Raw genomic sequence first — 17,738 nt, 5'->3', positions numbered from 1 at the left:
GCAAAGAATGTGGCAAATGGGAGGTCATCCACTTGCAATTAACAGGGTGGAACAGGGTAATTTCTGATGAAAAGCTAGAAACAACTCTAGATAACAATGTACACCATGTCCACATATAGCAAGACATATTCCAGCTTGAGCTGATGAACGACAAGTAACCTTCACACCAAACAACAGTCAGGCAATGACCTTACCTAACATAAGAGTCTAACCATCTTCCCTTGATTCGACAATGTTATCATTGAATCTTCCACCATCACAAACTGTCCGACCAGAAACTGAGCTAGGCTAGCCATATAAATACTGTGGCTACAAGAGCAGGTCAAAGGCTGGGAATTTTGTGGCGAGTAACTCACCAAAGTCTGCCCACAATCTACAAGACACAAATCAGGAGTGTAACAGAATGCTCTCCACTTGCCTGAATGAGTGCAGTCCAACAGCACTCAAGAAGCTCAACAACATCCAGGACAAAGCAGCCTACCTGACTGGCATCCCATTCACCAACATAAGCATTAACTTCCACTGCCACCAGCGCACAGTGGCTACAGTGAGTACCACATACAAAATACACGACAGCTACTTCCTTTGAAAGCACCTTCGACCATGAGCTTTTTCTTGTTGCCCAGATGGGATCACCAGCATCTACAACTCCCTTCCAAGCTACATATCGATCAGAGTTTGGAATATAGTACTACAAATCGCTGGTCCTTCATCACTAAGTCAAAATCCTGGAACTCCCTCCCAGCACTCCGAGTATATCTACACAACATAGGATACAGCAGTTCAAAGTGGCAGCTCACCACCTTAGAAGAATAATTAGAGATGGGCAATAAATGCTGCCTTTGCCAGGAAAACATTTTTAAAAAGTGATAATCAATTTCTAAAAATTATTCCCATCATTAGCCAGAATATTTCAGTATTAGAGCGTATGTATGAGCAGCTACAAACCTGACATATCTGACAACTGCTACATTGCCCACAGTAACAAATTAATGTTTAAATTCTGGACAATGGATTGCTTTATCTGAAGGCACTTGTTTCTTGTAGAGGTTCCACAGGCACAGTTGTAGTTCCTGTATTCACCATCCCTGATATGCAACTATTTCATTTCCCGAATTAGACAGAAAAGATTTGCCACAGCACAAAATTCCCGTAAGAACCGTAAATTTCATTGACTACATTTATTCAAATAACTGGTATATATTTATTACATTTGAAGCACTTTTTAGATTAAAGTTATTTTACAAAAGTAATAAAAGAAAACACCAAAAGCCTAGAAGGTTAATGGCTATATTAGGGGCAGCACGGTAGCATAGTGGTTAGCATCAATGCTTCACGGCTCCAGGGTCCCAGGTTCGGTTCCCGGCTGGGTCACTGTCTGTGCGGAGTCTGCACGTCCTCCCCGTGTGTGCGTGGGTTTCCTCCGGGTGCTCCGGTTTCCTCCCACAGTCCAAAGATGTGCGGGTTAGGTGGATTGGCCATGCTAAATTGCCCGTAGTGTCCTAAAAAGTAAGGTTAAGGGGGAGTTGTTGGGTTACGGGTATAGGGTGGATACGTGAGTTTGAGTAGGGTGATCATTGCTCGGCACAACATCGAGGGCCGAAGGGCCTGTTCTGTGCTGTACTGTTCTAATTCTAAAAAAAAATCTCTTTATATAAAAAAAAGTAGATGCACATGGAGCAGACTTTCCAAACAGAAATTTTATTATTTGTGTGTGCAAGTTGAGGTTATCCTAAAGCAGTGTTTTTCAGACATTTGTTTTCACTGGACCCACTTTTGCCAACCAGATGACTTTCGCAACCCACCCCCCCGGTCAACCTACGTGAACCCACCTCACATTTACTTACCATTAATGCAAAAGTGGGAGCATGCTTGGTCCTCACAATCTCAGTCAAATCAGTTTCAAAGGAGAGGGCAATGTCACGTCAGGTGTAGACTTCAGCTAGTTCCTTTATGCTGTCTTCATCTTTATGAAAACCTCGCACATGTAGGTCGTCGTGAAGGGCAATAGCAACAAAATACTTGTTTTAATCAACTCTGAATACTGCTGGGAGATGCTACTCCAGAACGCTGACAGCCTCACGGGCTTTTGCCGTATTTTTAATGTGCTGTCACAGGTCAGTCTTTTAATTTGGAATCAGCTGTAAGTTACTGACTCTAGCATCTCGACCTCAAAAGGAATTTTTCACTCATCACTTTCTCTTTCAAAATCTGAAAATTCTGCTCGCATTTGCCAGTACTTCCCTGCATATAACGCACATGGGCTTTTGCATCTTTAATTGCACTGGCACAATTGACAAAACCATACCGCAAGAAATCATCTTTATACTGCTTTGCTCCAGAGTTAAGTTTCTTCTTTGTAGGCTGTCAACTAGAGGCCCTGGAGCTTTGTACAGAGCTAACACTAGTCCTGCTCGATGCTGCCCTGGGCAGCTCTCGCCAGCAGATTCTGTTGCGAGATCCTGTCCATTAGTTACACTACCTATTTGAGTCTCTGGTCATATCTTACTTTTAAGAAAACAAACCACCTTTACAGTCCTCTTGCCAGAATCTGGAAAATGGAATCAGCTCTGCTCCATGATTTGGTGCCAAAAACATGTGCATGGAGGGCAGTTGACATCAGGTGTACGTGCAAGGCGTATGATCTGCGCTCTGCTGCTGCTCCTGGCCTCAAGACTGCACACAGCCTCATTTATTTTCATTTAAAAGGCAGCAGTGCCCACCATTCTGTGTAAAAGCCGGAAGCAGCCGCTGGGCATATCTCCCGTGATCGGGACCATCGCGGAATGGCGCAACTGATCACTCCACAATCCACGCGCGGATCAGGACCCAGACTTTGAAAAATCCTGTCATAAAGAATTAATACAATGACAGCTTCAAGCATTGCATTCTCAAAGAGTATGTCATTTTATCACGCCAGCATGAACCATTTCCGCTTCCCACAAGAACCATACTGCAGTTAGAGATGCCAACCTCGTGCTAATTGGTGCCAAATGATTTTGGGGGGGGGGGGGGGGGGGGGGGGGGGGGGGGGGTTTCCTGACCCAGCCATGTGTCCTGGGAACTGATTGAGCCTGTCAGAACTTGAATTATGTAACTGAAACATCATGTCCTCACATATTTTGTTATTCTTTGCTACTCATCTTTGCTAAGACTTAAATAATGGGCAAAGCCACAGAATGGAATCCCGGAAACCAGACAAAAATGAAACTTGAATAATTCACCATAAATCTATGAGTTTTGTTTCTCTCAAGCATGTACCAAAATTTGTACAACCTGGTGTCAAAGTTATATAAGCTCGTACTAAAGTTCACAGAGAATTATGCAATCTCAATTAATCTTATGAACACCTGCAGTCAACTGAACACTACTTTTGAACTTCTGGCATAAACACATGCTCTAAAGTTTGGTCAACTGACCCTCAAGATGGCTTTTCCATGTCCACAAACATTTTATCTGCTGTGAAAATGAACACCTATCAACAAAATCAAGTTTTTTTTAAATCCCTATGACACTCAACAACCAGCAGACACTGTAGTATCTCAAGTTCTTCCAATTAGCAGATTGGCAAGGAAATTTCAAAGAAACAAATAAAAATGATACAGCACATTAATCATGCCCTAAAATTAGTCACTCAACTACCAACAATTCAATTGTCTTAATCTCAGTGATGCAAAGCCCAAAACATATCTAAGATTTTTAAGTATAGATCAACTCTTTGTGCTGTGCTCAACTTTCTGCCCCTCTATAAAGAGCAAGTGATGTTGTCCAAAAATTAGACATAGACATGGAATTTACAGTGCAGATGGAGGCCATCCGGCCCATCGAGTCTGCACCAGCCCTTGGATAGAGCACCCCATTTAAGACCACACTTCCACCCAGCATCCCCACCCAACCCCTTTGGACACCAAGGGCAATTTAGCATGGCCAATCCACCTAACCTGCACATATTTGGACTGTGGGAGGAAACCCATGCAGACACGAGGAGAACGTGCAGACTCCGCACAGACACTGACCCAAGACGGGAATCGAACCTGGGACCCTGAAGGAGTGAAAAGGCAGTGCTACCTACTGTGCTGCCGTGCCGCCCAGCACTGTGGTACCATGCTGCCCATTGGCATAAACATTAAGTTACAAATGAAACATTTATTCAAAGATTTAACATTTTAAATGGGCCATTCCCCACTTTACACACCGACAAATCTATTTGCAACATATACATGTGTATTCATTACCCAATTAAAAACCAGTGCAATACTGTGGGAGCACTGCACTGGGGTGTCATCTTTCAGATGAGACAGTAAACTAAAGTCTTTATATGCCTTCCAAAATGGACATAAAACACCCCGTGGCATTATTTCAGAGCAGGGTCGCTTTCCAGAGTCCTAACCAATATTTACCCCTCAATCAGAATCTCAAAAACAGATCTGATCATTACATCGCTGTGAGGGGCTTGCTCCGAGCACACTGACTACCATATTTCCTACATTACAACAGCGACTATACTTCAAGTACAGTCATTGGCTGTAAAGTGCTTAGTCCATCCTGATCATGAATGGCACGATAACCCACTCGCTAGTATCTGTTATAGAATCCCTACAGTGCAGGATGATATTCGGCCCATCAACTCTGCACAGACCCTCTGAAAAGAGCACCCTATCTGGGCACACCCCCTATCCCCGTAACCCCACCTAACCTGCACATCCCTGGACACGATGGGGCAATTTTTGCATTCTACCCATGTCCACTCCCCTGTTCATCCTGCCCTACCCCATAACATACCCTGAACACTAAAGAGTTATTTAGCATGGCCAATCCACCTAACCTGCACATCTTTAGTCTGTGGGAGCAAACCAGAGCACCCAGAGGAAACCCTTGCAGACACGGGGAGAACATACAAGCTCAACACAGGCAGCAACCCAAGGCCGAATTGAACCCGGGGTCCCTGGCACTGTGACACAGCAGTGCTAACCACTGTGCCATTGCGCAAGTCTTTATTTTTAAACATTTCAGTTAAGTTTGGTATCCAATGTTTCCAAAAGTTGGCTATTCTAGGGCTTACATATAAACCCAGTAATTAGGTAGTTAATCACTGAACAAAAATTGGTGTCATTTTATCCTGTTTTAAACAATGTGTAGCATAAGAATTATCAGTAACATCTATTAAAATGATCAAGTATTGTAGACTGTGTTTATAGAGCACAAGGTCAGATTCTCAATTTTCCACATTTTGTATACAAATTATAATAATTTACTACTATTTAATCATAGAAATGAAAACCATAACAATATTCTGCCATGGTAAAGCTTCTTCAATTGACAAACAAATGTCAAGAAGAATAAAATTTAATTATATTGCCATTTAGCATCAACACAAATATCATTTCTCATCACTGCACTGCAAGATAACAAATATCAAACAGTTATGTATTGAGGGCAGTTAACATTAGGTGTTATGATAGTCAAAGACAATCGCTTGCGTATATATCATCATAGATCACGTTTGTTGACTAACTTAAATTTATAACGCTTCTTTTTCAGTTATATTTTCGTGCTCACTGCAAAATTATTGATAGCTTATTTTTGAAGCTCAAAACGTCAGAGTATCAAGTATTGACCATCAGCTGATCATCATAGATTTTGCATGGACTGTACCTATCTCTGCATGACCATTGAAACTAATAGTAAGCAAATTAGATGAACATCTTTACTTGCAGTAAGTCATCTCAAGCCATTAACCCATTACATTAATTTTAAAGTTAAAAAGATACATGAGAGATAAGATGGAGCAAACTTATTGTAAGTAGATGTGATCTCCATCACCTTTATTTGGATTGATCTAGTTTTTGAAACCTTATTTGACAGTTTATAAAGTCAAACCCAAAACATTTTAGATATTCAGAACTTCTTGTCTCAAGATTTTGTTATTGGGCCCTGCTCACCCAGTAAGACAAGGGTCATTGCAGTTCATTAACTCACAGCATGGGTGTACAATTATCCATGTACATTTGACACTTGGCACATTAAGAACTGTAAATATACTTCGGATAGAATCACAGAACAATACGGTTAAATTAAAGGACAATTAAATGCCCTTTGTATACAAGTGAACACCTTTCAATCAATGAGAAAAGTACTTTAGCTGAAATCACAGGATTCTATTGAAAACTTCGTCCATCAATCGCAAATTGAACAGATGCTGCAAACACTGCAGATTCCACTACATGTACAGACTAAAGCACATATAACTAAACAGATGTTATTGCAAAATCTCAATGTGCTGCATCGTAAATACTTCATTTGCATGTTACTTGCATGGTAATAATCTCAATACCTCTGCATATCATACAAAACTTATTTTGATAACACCCAGGCAGAGATGCTAAGTAAAAAGGCAATAAACAAGAATGCAATGGCTCACATGTTGACAACAGCCTTGCAGTGAATGTCATTCTCCTTTGACATGCTAACAACATGTAATGCACAAGAGAGCACCATGAACTGGTTCCAACATTAATGATGAGAGATTGCAAGTCTTTTGCAGATATACAGGGCATAGCCTAATCATTGAACTGCAATATTTTCACCAAACTTCAACTAATTATAATTTTCTATTTAGCTGGTTTCATAATAAGTTACCTTTTACAAAGAGGATGTGGGTTTTCATTTATCAGATGCACCATAGTACTCCATGTTCAAAATGTGTTTTAACAGACTAGAATATTGAAAAAGACATGAACTGGTCGGTGACACAACCAATACAACCATGTACTGAGTGTCTACACTTGGCAGCTCAAACATGTATAACAAAAATACTTTCAAAGAACGTCCAGTAATTAGTTTTAACATCCTAACAATCTAACACTGTCTTCCTCTGCACTGCTGTGTTCTGTATTTTGCACCAATCACCCAACATAGACAAATAAATTCCAACACACAAGATGTAGTGTTAATACTGCTGATTATCACAATGAATATTAATGCCTTGCAAGAAGGTTGTTGTATGTGTCATTCAGCTGCATATCTCCACTGAATGCTCTAACCCCACAAATCTGTTATCTGCACTCATTCATTAACCCCCCCCCCCCCCCCCCCCGCAAAAAAAAAACGCATTGCTGAATAAGGAACGTGTTGGTACCAATGTGTTTCTACTCATTATTGCTGCTCAGTAAAACAATGCGATCACAGTGCAGTGGGCTCTGGGCATTCCTTGTCTGTTGCGTTCACTGCTGATTTGCAGTCGAATCATAAGGAGAAAAACAAAGCTCCACCCTGCAACGTCCAAATGGATTAGGTAATCCACGTACGGTGCGTTACCACATCATACTCCAAATAACAAAAAGATCCGTCATAGCAAGAGCGAATGCAGTATATGAATTTAAATTGCCTAGTATTAATGACTTTGTTCAAGATATACGATGTGCTGCTATTACATGAAAGCCAGTTCCATCGTTTCATTGTCCTGCACCATAGGTTTCGTTTTCACCGACGCGCGTGATTTACTGAACACCATTTCACAACATTATGAAAGCTTTATCCGACCTATTGTGTGCCTTAGGATCAGAGGAAGAGAAACCCATCGCCAAACGTCAACTGTAAATGGCTTTGACTGCATCCAGAACAGATCTGATGTTGTTTTTTAAATGTATTTCTACGATTGCGTCCGATCACTAACATCCACTGCTGTTTAAGAGGTGAAATGGGTCATGACCCTACATTTATTTACTCTGAACCACTGACAGCGACGGGCCTGGACTCAAATTTTGACGCTGACAGCCAGTTTCCACGAATCTCTCTCGAGTGTTGCTGTCACCTAAAGGTTTACTCAGCAGAGATGTGAAACAGCAATTGCAACCGAAGCTACAAATACAAACAAAAGCACAATCTTTATCCCACAGACACTTTGCATCATTCCGCAATATTAACCAAGAAACTTGGCATCACTGACTGAGCCCTCAAGGCAACGCCTCACATTTATTTTTCTTCAAGAACATGTCGTATACAGAAGCTACAAAAAGCTGTCAGTCACCCCGGGGCTTGGGCACCAAGGCTGAAGCAGAGACCCCAAATCCGGCCCCCACACACCCAGAGGTGAGGTATATCACCAGCTCCCTAGCTCAATACAAATCGACTTAAGACGCCATGCGTTTTGCCAACCAAGCCGACATCTGAACACGTTGTGCTGGGCCCCGCTAACTAAGCGCCCAGCAGCGTGTGTGTGTGTGTGCGCTTCGGTTTAAAACTGAAACATCAAACCCCATGTGCAAATATGTCCCAGTGATTATAAACCTTGACAAGCCCGGGGTTCTAACGCCGAGTAACCAGCACAACAAATAACAACTAATCCAAATCTCACTTGACATCATGCACGTTACACTGACAGAAGGGCAAACATTTTCATGTTTATAATCTTGCACAAGAGACAATAATTTATTGCAAAATAGTCCAGGGGAGATAGCAATTTCTGCACGTTCGTTGTGTGTGTGCCCTGTACCCTTTGTGCCCCCTGTGCGAGAGTCGGGCTTTACCTGCTGTGCTGGGTGTCCAGGGCGGCGGCGAAGAGCCGCTGGTACTTGTGGCCGAGCAGCTTCCCTGACAGCAGCTGGTGCTGGACCCGGCCGGCTCCAGCCTCCATCCCTCCAGCAGCAGCAGCAATCCGGGGATCGGGCGCCGGGAAGAAGAGGGAGTCGGTGTAGAGGGAGGAGGAGGTGGCGGCGGTAGGCGGGTAACCGGGCTCCATGTGCGGGGTGCAGGAGAAGAAGGAGGTGGAGGCGGCGCCGGCAGCACCGGGAGTGTGAGGAGATGGAGCCGAACACATCATCCTCCGGGCAGAGGGAGCTTTGGGGGGGGGGGGGGGTTGGAGTAGAGGTCGAGAGTGGGATGAGCGGCTTCTCACACCTCTCCCCACCGGCCCCCCACCCCGGGGCCCTCACGAGGATCCGAGGTGGGTGGGCGGCCGAGGGAAGAGAGTGAGGGCCCCCCTCCCCTCTCAAGCCCGGACAGGCTCCTCGCTCTCTCTCCTTCTCGCTTCTCAGACGGTCGCTCCGGATCTCCGCATCCTTCGCGGCCCCGAGGAGAAGGGCCCGTCCGCCCGCGATGAGAGGGGTGGGGCGGCGCGGGCGTGCGGTCAGGTCGCGGCGTTCAGCTGCCCGTTTCTCCGCTCCTCAGACTCCGAGCCGACGACGCTGCCATCTTGGATCCGCCGTTCTGACGGAGAGAGGGGGGAGAGCGCTGCACGCCGGGATAGGCTGGCCAGCCCCCGGAGGACCGGCGCGGTCCTCCCAGCCCCGCTGGCTGTGCGGGGCTGCCTTGCAGTGAGCAGGACCTTGCACCCAGCCCCACCCCTACCAATCACTTAGTCAGTGCAGGGGTGTGAAAGCAAGCCCACCCCCATGAAATCCACACAGTTAACATTCCCAACCCAGCGTTGACAAAGTCATCCGAGCTTCCGAATAGGCGGCACGGTAGCACAATGGTTAGCACTGTTGCTTCACAGCTCCAGGGTCCCAGGTTCGATTTCCGGCTTGGGTCACCGTCTCTGCGGAGTCTGCATGTTCTCCCCGTGTCTACGTGGGTTTCCTCCGGGAGCTCTGGTTTCCTCCCACAAGTCCTGAAAGACGTCTATTAGGTAATTTGGACATTCTGAATTCTCCCTCCGTGTACCTGAACAGGCGCCGGAATGTGGTGACTAGGGGCTTTTCACAATAACTTCATTGCAGTGTTAATGTAAGCCTACTTGTGACAATAAAGATTATGAAAAAGAAACATGAGCTCCTTTTTCTCGCCCCACAGATACTGTCAGACCTTGCTGAGATTGTCCAGTATTTTCTGTTTTTGTACCGACACCCTACCGTCCTATTATTTCTCAATGCCAAAACCTCCAGGGGTTTCAGGCACTCGGGTAATGTGCAAAATGACTCATTTGCTTGGAAGGAAAGTTTTATTTGAATCGATAGGGGTCAGAGTGGTAGGCAGGTGATAATTGACAGGGTGGCACAGTGGTCAGCACTGCTGCCTCACAGCGCCAGTGATCCGCGTTCAATTCCGCCCTTAGGAGACTGTGTGGAGTTTTGCACTTTCTCCCCGTGTCTGCCTGGGTTTCCTCCGGGTGCTCCGCCTTCTTCCCACAATCCAAAGGCGGATTGGTCATACTAAATTGCCCTTCATGTCCAAAGGTGTGAAGGTTAGGTAGGGGTAGTGAGCCTAGGTAGGGCACCCTTTCAGAGGATTGGTGCAGACTCGATGGGCTGGATGGACTGCTTCTGCACTGTACGGATTTTGTCTTTTTTACCTGATAGTCTGGTCATCATACTAATTTATTGTATTTTCTCCATACCATATAATTCTCATTACTCTAATGATCCTAGTTTGACTGATGATCTCTGTCTTTACCTTTCTCCTTTTATTTTTCATTGCAATTCTCTCCAAATCTACTGATCTTGCACAATTTCAAAATGTATTTATTTCTTGCTGCTCCAACCGCCATGGAAAAAAAAGCAATTCCTTCCTTCAATTGAATTTAATGTCTTGTTTTAAAATATGTTATGCGCCGTGAAATAAGCAGCTCCACGATTTTCCATGTTAATGCTTTCTGGTTACTGACTTGGAACATGGTGAATAATCTTCCTAATGTGTGAAACCCTGTCTCATCACAGCGTGTATTTGCATACTTGTTGACAGGAGACTGAAACAGAGAATCTATGTTCTGAAATAAAGACAGACGGTGCTGGAAGTCCTCAGCCGGGGTGGCAGCATCTGTGCAAAGAGAACAGTTAAAGTTTAAGATGGATGACCTCCAACTTTAGCTTTGCTTCTCTCTCCACAGATGCAGCCTGACCTGCAGAGTATTTCCAGCATTTTCCCTCTTTATTGCCGATTTACAGCCGATACGGTACTTTGCTTTTGTAATAATGTAAATGCAGTTTTGAGACGGGGTATGAAATAAATCATGTAGAGAGGGGGAGTGTTCGTTGGAGCTCGGATGGAAGTAAATAAACTGCAAGAATGTTATTGTCCAGTTCAGTCTCGACAGGACACTTGTTTCATCCCACTCTTGAGAAATTAAGGACGGAATTCTCTGGGCCAGAATCTTCCAGTCCCATCAAAATGTTGACCCCTGCTAAGGGTTCTCCAGTGGCATGATGGGCAGGACATGCAAATTGCCATTGAATTTGGTAGGACTGGAAGATCCTGCTTGTGGTCAATGGTGAGCCATCGGCGCCAGGGGAACAATCTCCCGAGGGGCGGGGGAGGGGGGGGGGGGGCTGCTGGGAAATTCAGGCCTAAGTCTCCAGACCCCAGAACATGGTATTAAATATTGATGAAACGTCTCCATATCCGGCTGGTATTTTTTAGCAACTAAGGTAACTTAGATGACCACTAATCTAGCAGGTGTACACTGATGGGGCAATTGGCGCCATTGTGCCGTAATGCCTGATGGTAAAAGAGGACAATGGGCAACATTGTGCCGTAAGACATGATGGTAAAAGAAGCCAACAGATTGGTCTGTGTGAAAAATGGCAGCTTAAGCAGAATTACTGTTGTGGGACAATAACTTGTAACTGGACGTTTCACTGGTAACACTTTGTTTTGGAATATCGACAACAAGGCTTGCTCTCTCCAAGGTCAAATAATGCCTAAAAGCTAAAGGATTGTTTAACTTGCCTTTGCCTGCCTGATTGCCCGCCGTAGAATCCTGTTCGGCTGGCGGTCAGCAGCACCACCCAAAGCTGCAGACTGGCTGTCCGACCTCTCAGAATCTCTCGAAATGGAGAAAATCAAATTCGCCATCCGAGGGTCAGACAACGACTTCCACAGAACGTGGGAGCCATTCACCCAATTGTTCCGGGACCTGTTTGTGGCCAACGAACAAGCAGAAGAATAGCCAGGTAGCCAAGAAATGGGAAAGTAGCCAAAGCATGAGAGGGAGAGATAGACCGGGAGAGTGGGGGAGGGACAGCTAAATCTAAGAGGAAGGAAAGGTGAACCACAGGGCGGGGGGAGGAGGGTAGAAGCGGGGAGGGGGGGGGGGGGTAGAGGGAAGAGACAGGGAACAATAGAGGAGAGCCAGGGAGGGGGAGGGGGGAGGCAGGGAAACTTTAACAAACTTGGCTTCCACAGGAACAGAGAAAAAGGGGAAGACGGGAGGGGCGCAGAAGCGGAAGTGCGCACGAGACGACAACATCAGCGAACTCCGTCCGGGAGAAGCAAGGGACAACACCACGAACGGATGCCTACATATGTGTGTAAACAAGTTTGCCAAGTGTACAGAGCTGCTGCTGTTGAGCGGGGGCATAATACCGTCTGCTGACTTCTCACGAAAAATTAAAACGTCAGCAGCAGCAGCGATCCATGGGAGGCTGGGAGGGGGGGTGGGGTGAGTGCCCTGATGGGAGGGGGTGGGAGGACTGAGGCGTATGGGGTAACATCTAGTTGATTGCTGATGTATATTCTCTTTCCGCACTATGTTAATGTTCACTAATTTGCTGTGTTAAGATTATTACTATTTATTATGAAAAATGTTGCAAAACCTTAATTAAAAAAAACAGCAGCAGCAACCCAGGGGAGGGGGAGGGGGTGCTGATTTATTTTCCTTTTTGTAAGGGGTGCATGCTCTATCCTGTTTTGAATTCGGTGTTAATTTGCTAAACTGTTTATCATTTAGAGGGTTAAGCTGTTTTGTTTTGTTGGCATGTTGCCCTTCTTTCTTTGTATTATTTTCCCTTTTGGAGTGTTTTGTAAACTTATTGAAAAACTTTGAATAAATACATTTTTTAAAAAAGGATTGTTTGACTAAAACCTTATAAAACACAACAGCTTCTGAGATTTCGCATGCGATAAATCCGGGGATCAACCGTCGCGAGATCAGACCTGAGTTCGAAAGCTCACAATGGACTCCGAAGCGGGCCTGGCCAACTTCTCTCTATCCGGGTAGTATATTTTTGTTCAAGCTGCGAGTCTTAAAACTTATGTAACTGTTTGAATAAACACATAGCTAAGATTAGAGTTGAATAATAAAAGCTGTATTTAAAGATAAATCAAACAGTGAGTATTCAGTTTGTCTGCTTTCATCAGTTGATGTCAGCAGAGGCACCAGCAACACTAAACTGTATTTTGTAGCGCATAATAGGAATGTTTATGTAAAAAATACTAACAGGTATGAACAGTCTGAATTTATTTCACAATTATTGGTTTTGGGTAAGTGTGAAACTCCAGTGAAATAACATGGAAACTCACTTCCTCTGGAATGTGCCTTTGCAAAGAAGGCCTGTAAATAGATACAGTGGTTTTAATCAAGGTCCATCGAGGGAAGCACCAGAGCACAGGCTTTTGCGCACTATGGCAACAGTAGGCCTTAGTTCCTAAATTCCAGCATTCTTTGCGACTGCACTGTGATGGGATCAAGAATTCCACCCCTCCCCCCACGCTGTGTACCCCTTTAAACTGCTCCAAATTTACAAACAATATTCTTAATATTGTTACAATCCCAGCTGATATTACCATTGGACACGTCCAAAGATTCCAGGGTGGAACCTTTTATTTTTTGTTCAGCAGCATGAGCAGAGTCACAGGAGTCTGCTATTTAACTTGAACAAAAGGGTAAAATGTTTATTAAACAAGAAAAAATAAGTATAGTACCCCATTCCTTCACCCCATACCTTTACAAATATATACACAGTTGTAAAAATAACATAAGCCACAAAGTGTATTTTATACTCTAATATTCACAGTGAGTGCACCATCCAAGTAAACCAATAGACAAACTGTGGTCAGACATACCACACTCTGAAACAAGAGACAGATGCCACTCAATCTGTCTTCTACAGATTTCTTATCAATTCTCCCTGACGCTTGTCACTCTGTGAACCAACTGGTCTCACTGGAATTCTGTCTTCCAGGGTTTCCAATCTTTGCTGTTGAAGAACATGACCTGAAGCCTTCTCCCAAGTGATGCTTTCTCTTGCACATCTTCACCAAGGATCCACTTCCAGGATTTCAACCGCTCTCTCCAATGACCCTCTGCCCTGGAGTGCCACATGCATTCAAGTTTTTCCATCTACACAATCTCTCAGATACCCAGCTGTGTGAACAGAACACCATTGTTTCACTGGCTGTATTAAGTTGTCATCAATCGTTGAGTCACCTTGGGTCTCCGGCTTCCCGCAAGCCTGCATTGTTTTCTGTCAGCTTTCTGCAGCTTTGTTTTTTTTTTAAGTCTCTCTCTCTCTGCTCCTCAATCTTAACTTCACTGAACAGTTAATTTATTTCAAGATTCCTGTTCTCTCTCCTGTTATGGGAGCGGCGTTTTCAGAACCCCGAAATGTATCATGGAGTTCAACCAACCTCTCCCTTTAATGTATTGTTGCTTTTGAAGCACACGTCTTGGTCTCCAGGTGTGGTATTACAATTATGGACACGTGGGTTTTAAACACAAAGCAATGTTTATTCCATGAATTCAACTTAACCTTCTTAAATAAACATTGGATCCCTTACACCCCTTACTTCAAAGATAACCCCCAAAAATAATACAACACTAAATAATCCCTCAAAATGTTCCTTCAAACCTCCAAAAGAATTAACACCTTTAAACAGAAACACATCAGGTTAAAGACATTACTATTATGAGTTTAAATCACCCAAATAATTCAGAGATAGTCTTTCCTGGCAGAGATCACAGCAGATCCAGCTCACTGCAAACACAGACACACCCAAGCTCTTTTTCTCACAACTGAAACTAAAACTCCCAAAAAGCAGAAGTGAGCTCAGCTCAGCTACCCCCACCCTCTGACATCACTTCAGTAATATGAGCTGCTCCATTTCTTGAAGGTACATTGCTTAAACATCCATTTCTTAAAGGTACTCTCACATGACAGTCCGTTTGGCTCAAATATCTTTGTGGAACTTGCTTCTGCTCCGCTACCCAGTTTTATGACCTTTCTGTTCTTTAGTTTGGGACATATTTTCTGTGCCTGTGCATTGTTATGCCTAATCTGGCAGTTTCTGTGGAATGCTACTTCCAACTGGACTGAAACTTCTTTTGCCGTCTCTGTGGACAACTGCCTAGTTTCTTATTCCCCCCCCCCCCCCCCCCCCCCCCCCCCCGTGTTTGCTTTAAAGGAGGCCAGGCAACCAACCAATGAAAGAACAAGAGCCGGGCCTTGACAGACTGGCTAAAGCCAGCAGCAGTCAGCCAGGAGCACACGCAGTCATCGAGGCTCGAAGCCTGGCTCCCCAAGCGGGAAGGTGAGCAGTCGAAAGGTGCGACTGACAGGCAGGTGCAGTGTGGCTTTCGGGGAGGAGTGGCATTACTCAATCAGGGCTGAGAGTGAGGCTGGGCAACTAGACCAGCGAGGGCTAGAGCAGAGGCCAGGCTAGATAACATTGTGTGAGCTGAGGGTGTGCGGGGTCAGGAGGGCATGAACATCATTGGGGATGGTGTTTGACATCATGTGGGGCATATCTTGATGTAATTTTGAGTTGGCTGCCATGTCACCAGAAGGTGGGACATGACATTGGGGGGGCAAGTCCAAAAAGTGTAAGTTACCCCAACCTGGACTGAAAGGAATAGAAGAGAAGGAAAGAAAATAGAAGGGTGCAAATAGAAGAGAGGAATGAAAAAAGGCAGGAAGGGTGAGAGAGGGTGGGAGGCTTACATATATAGAGTTCCTTTAACAATGTCGCAGACAATTAAGTACTTTAGAAGTGTAACAACTGTTGTAGAGGACACATTGGCTAATTTGCATGCAGCAAGCTCCCACAAACAGCAAAGATCAAATGATCTGTTTCAGAGATGTTGGTTGAGGGGTAAGTATTGACCCAGATACTAGGGAGAACTCTCCTCCTCTTTAAAGTTGTGTCATGAACCTTTTTACATCAGACAGAACAGGCAGGGCCTGGGTTTAAGTTTTCATGTTAAAGGTGACACCTACATCGGTGCAGCATTCCCTCAATCAGGCAGTGGACTCTCTCTGCTGTGAGACTTGAGAGCAGCACCTTCTGACTCAAAAATAGCAGCTTACACTCGTAGACTGTCCATCTGCAGAAGTCCGATCTCACCCAATGTTTCTAACACTGAAAGCACTCTCTCTCTCTCAAGCCATTTAGTAGTCGAAGCTATGACTCCAAGAAGTGGGCATTATCAAGACCAAATAGAGATGGCCATTAAATGCAGCCTTGCCAGCATTGTTCAAATCCTGGGAGTAAATTAAATGAAATGATTACTTTTTTGTGTCTCAATCCAGAGTTGAGCCGTCAGTTTCATCAGCATTTCCATTTGTCACAAATCTGATAACATTCAGTCATATACCTCTCCATCCCTCAGCTCCTCGCTCCCTGATGACCCCGAATTCATAGCACCCATTCACAGCTTCCTATGTTTATTCGGCGACTGTAAGTCCTGACAACTTCCCAATATTATAACGGAAAAGCACAAAAGCGGTCCTCAAGAGTCACATAATAGCCTTTACCATTACCAAAACTCATGAGAGGCTTCAAGCCAAGAGGGTCTTGAAATATGTGGTGGATGAGGTAGTGTTTAGTACAAAGATACTATGTAACCAGTGGTGAAAGTACCCTGATCCAGGCCAGGAGAGGGTAAATAATCCTGTGGGAGTTGAACAGATGTGTTTCCCTATACCAAGGTTAAATATTATTAGTTGGGTAACAAACCAATAAAAGTTTTAATACATCACCTTGTACAAACAAATACAGAAGAGAAATCTTGCATCAATTCTGAAATTATATGACCGTTTTCGGAATCCCTGTCACACAGATTACGTGATTTCTAATCAATTTCCCACCCGCTCATCTTGTGGAGGAAAATCCATAGGTGCGAGATGTCATGGGCTCACGTATCAAAGTCCAAAAAGCTATCGCAGGACTAACATCAGTGCCATTTGTATCTCCTTTGGTAAACCCTTCCCACATTTAGAAAAAGCACAAAAGCTCCAAAGCAGTAGATCAAAAAAGCAGTGATACATTTCCCTTCCAATGTGATTATAATAATATGTTGGTACATAACAACAGGTGATTGTACAATGATGTGTGCCACAGCAATATGAAAATATCCACCCCAGCTGTATCAATAGTTACTGAGAAGTTTTTCAATCGAGCAGAATGGAGTTTCTTACTTGCTGTTCAAAAGTAGATGGCCTTTAAAAATAACATACTTCCATCCTTTATGCAGTTTGAAAATGAATGATTATCACAAAGGCTTCCATTCCCGAATTACATGCATCAATTGCAATGGCAGGCATAGATGTTTGTAAGTACATCCACAAAACCTTCATGATGCTTCATGCAGTGTCTCATTTCCACTTCAACTAGAACCTAGAGCCAGGATAGCTGTTAGGTGACGAGGAACACCTATTATTCCTGCGGTTCATGCTGTCTTTTTATAGGACCACTCACGCTGCATAGAATGTGGCAGTGATGGATGTATAAGGAGAGAAGAATAATAATTGAGCAAGCCATTGGCAAGTTTGAAGGATGGTCCAGTGCCTGTGAGTGTCTTGAACTCTGCAGAAATACAGTACAGATAATTGTTTTAGCACATTGTGTTATTTACAACTCTGCGAATGGGGAAGAGCTGAAGGTGGATGTCCCAGAGGAGCACAGAGAGCCTGATGATGGCACTGTTAATACTGTGAAGCCTGGCTCAATGAAGTAGAGGAAACAGATCCAGTGACAATGGCTACTAGACACAAAAGAAGTAAACATGAAGCAATCCTTACATCTAA

General features: G+C 44.1%; 1 protein-coding gene across 1 annotated transcript in view; it reads right to left on the bottom strand.

Moving 5' to 3' along the window:
* mycbp2 (MYC binding protein 2) overlaps positions 1-9,202 on the bottom strand; it is a 212,614-nt gene extending 203,412 nt beyond the window's left edge. Inside the window, 1 exon segment of the mRNA XM_038817780.1 lies at positions 8,529-9,202. Within this exon segment, the coding sequence (XP_038673708.1) occupies positions 8,529-8,821 (293 nt within the window). The 5' untranslated portion in view covers positions 8,822-9,202.
* Between the last annotated feature and the right edge of the window lie 8,536 nt (positions 9,203-17,738).

Source organism: Scyliorhinus canicula, chromosome 14 (genome assembly GCF_902713615.1).
Source record: "Scyliorhinus canicula chromosome 14, sScyCan1.1, whole genome shotgun sequence".
Classification (NCBI taxonomy): domain Eukaryota; kingdom Metazoa; phylum Chordata; class Chondrichthyes; order Carcharhiniformes; family Scyliorhinidae; genus Scyliorhinus; species Scyliorhinus canicula.
This window is presented reverse-complemented; position numbering and strand designations above follow the sequence as displayed.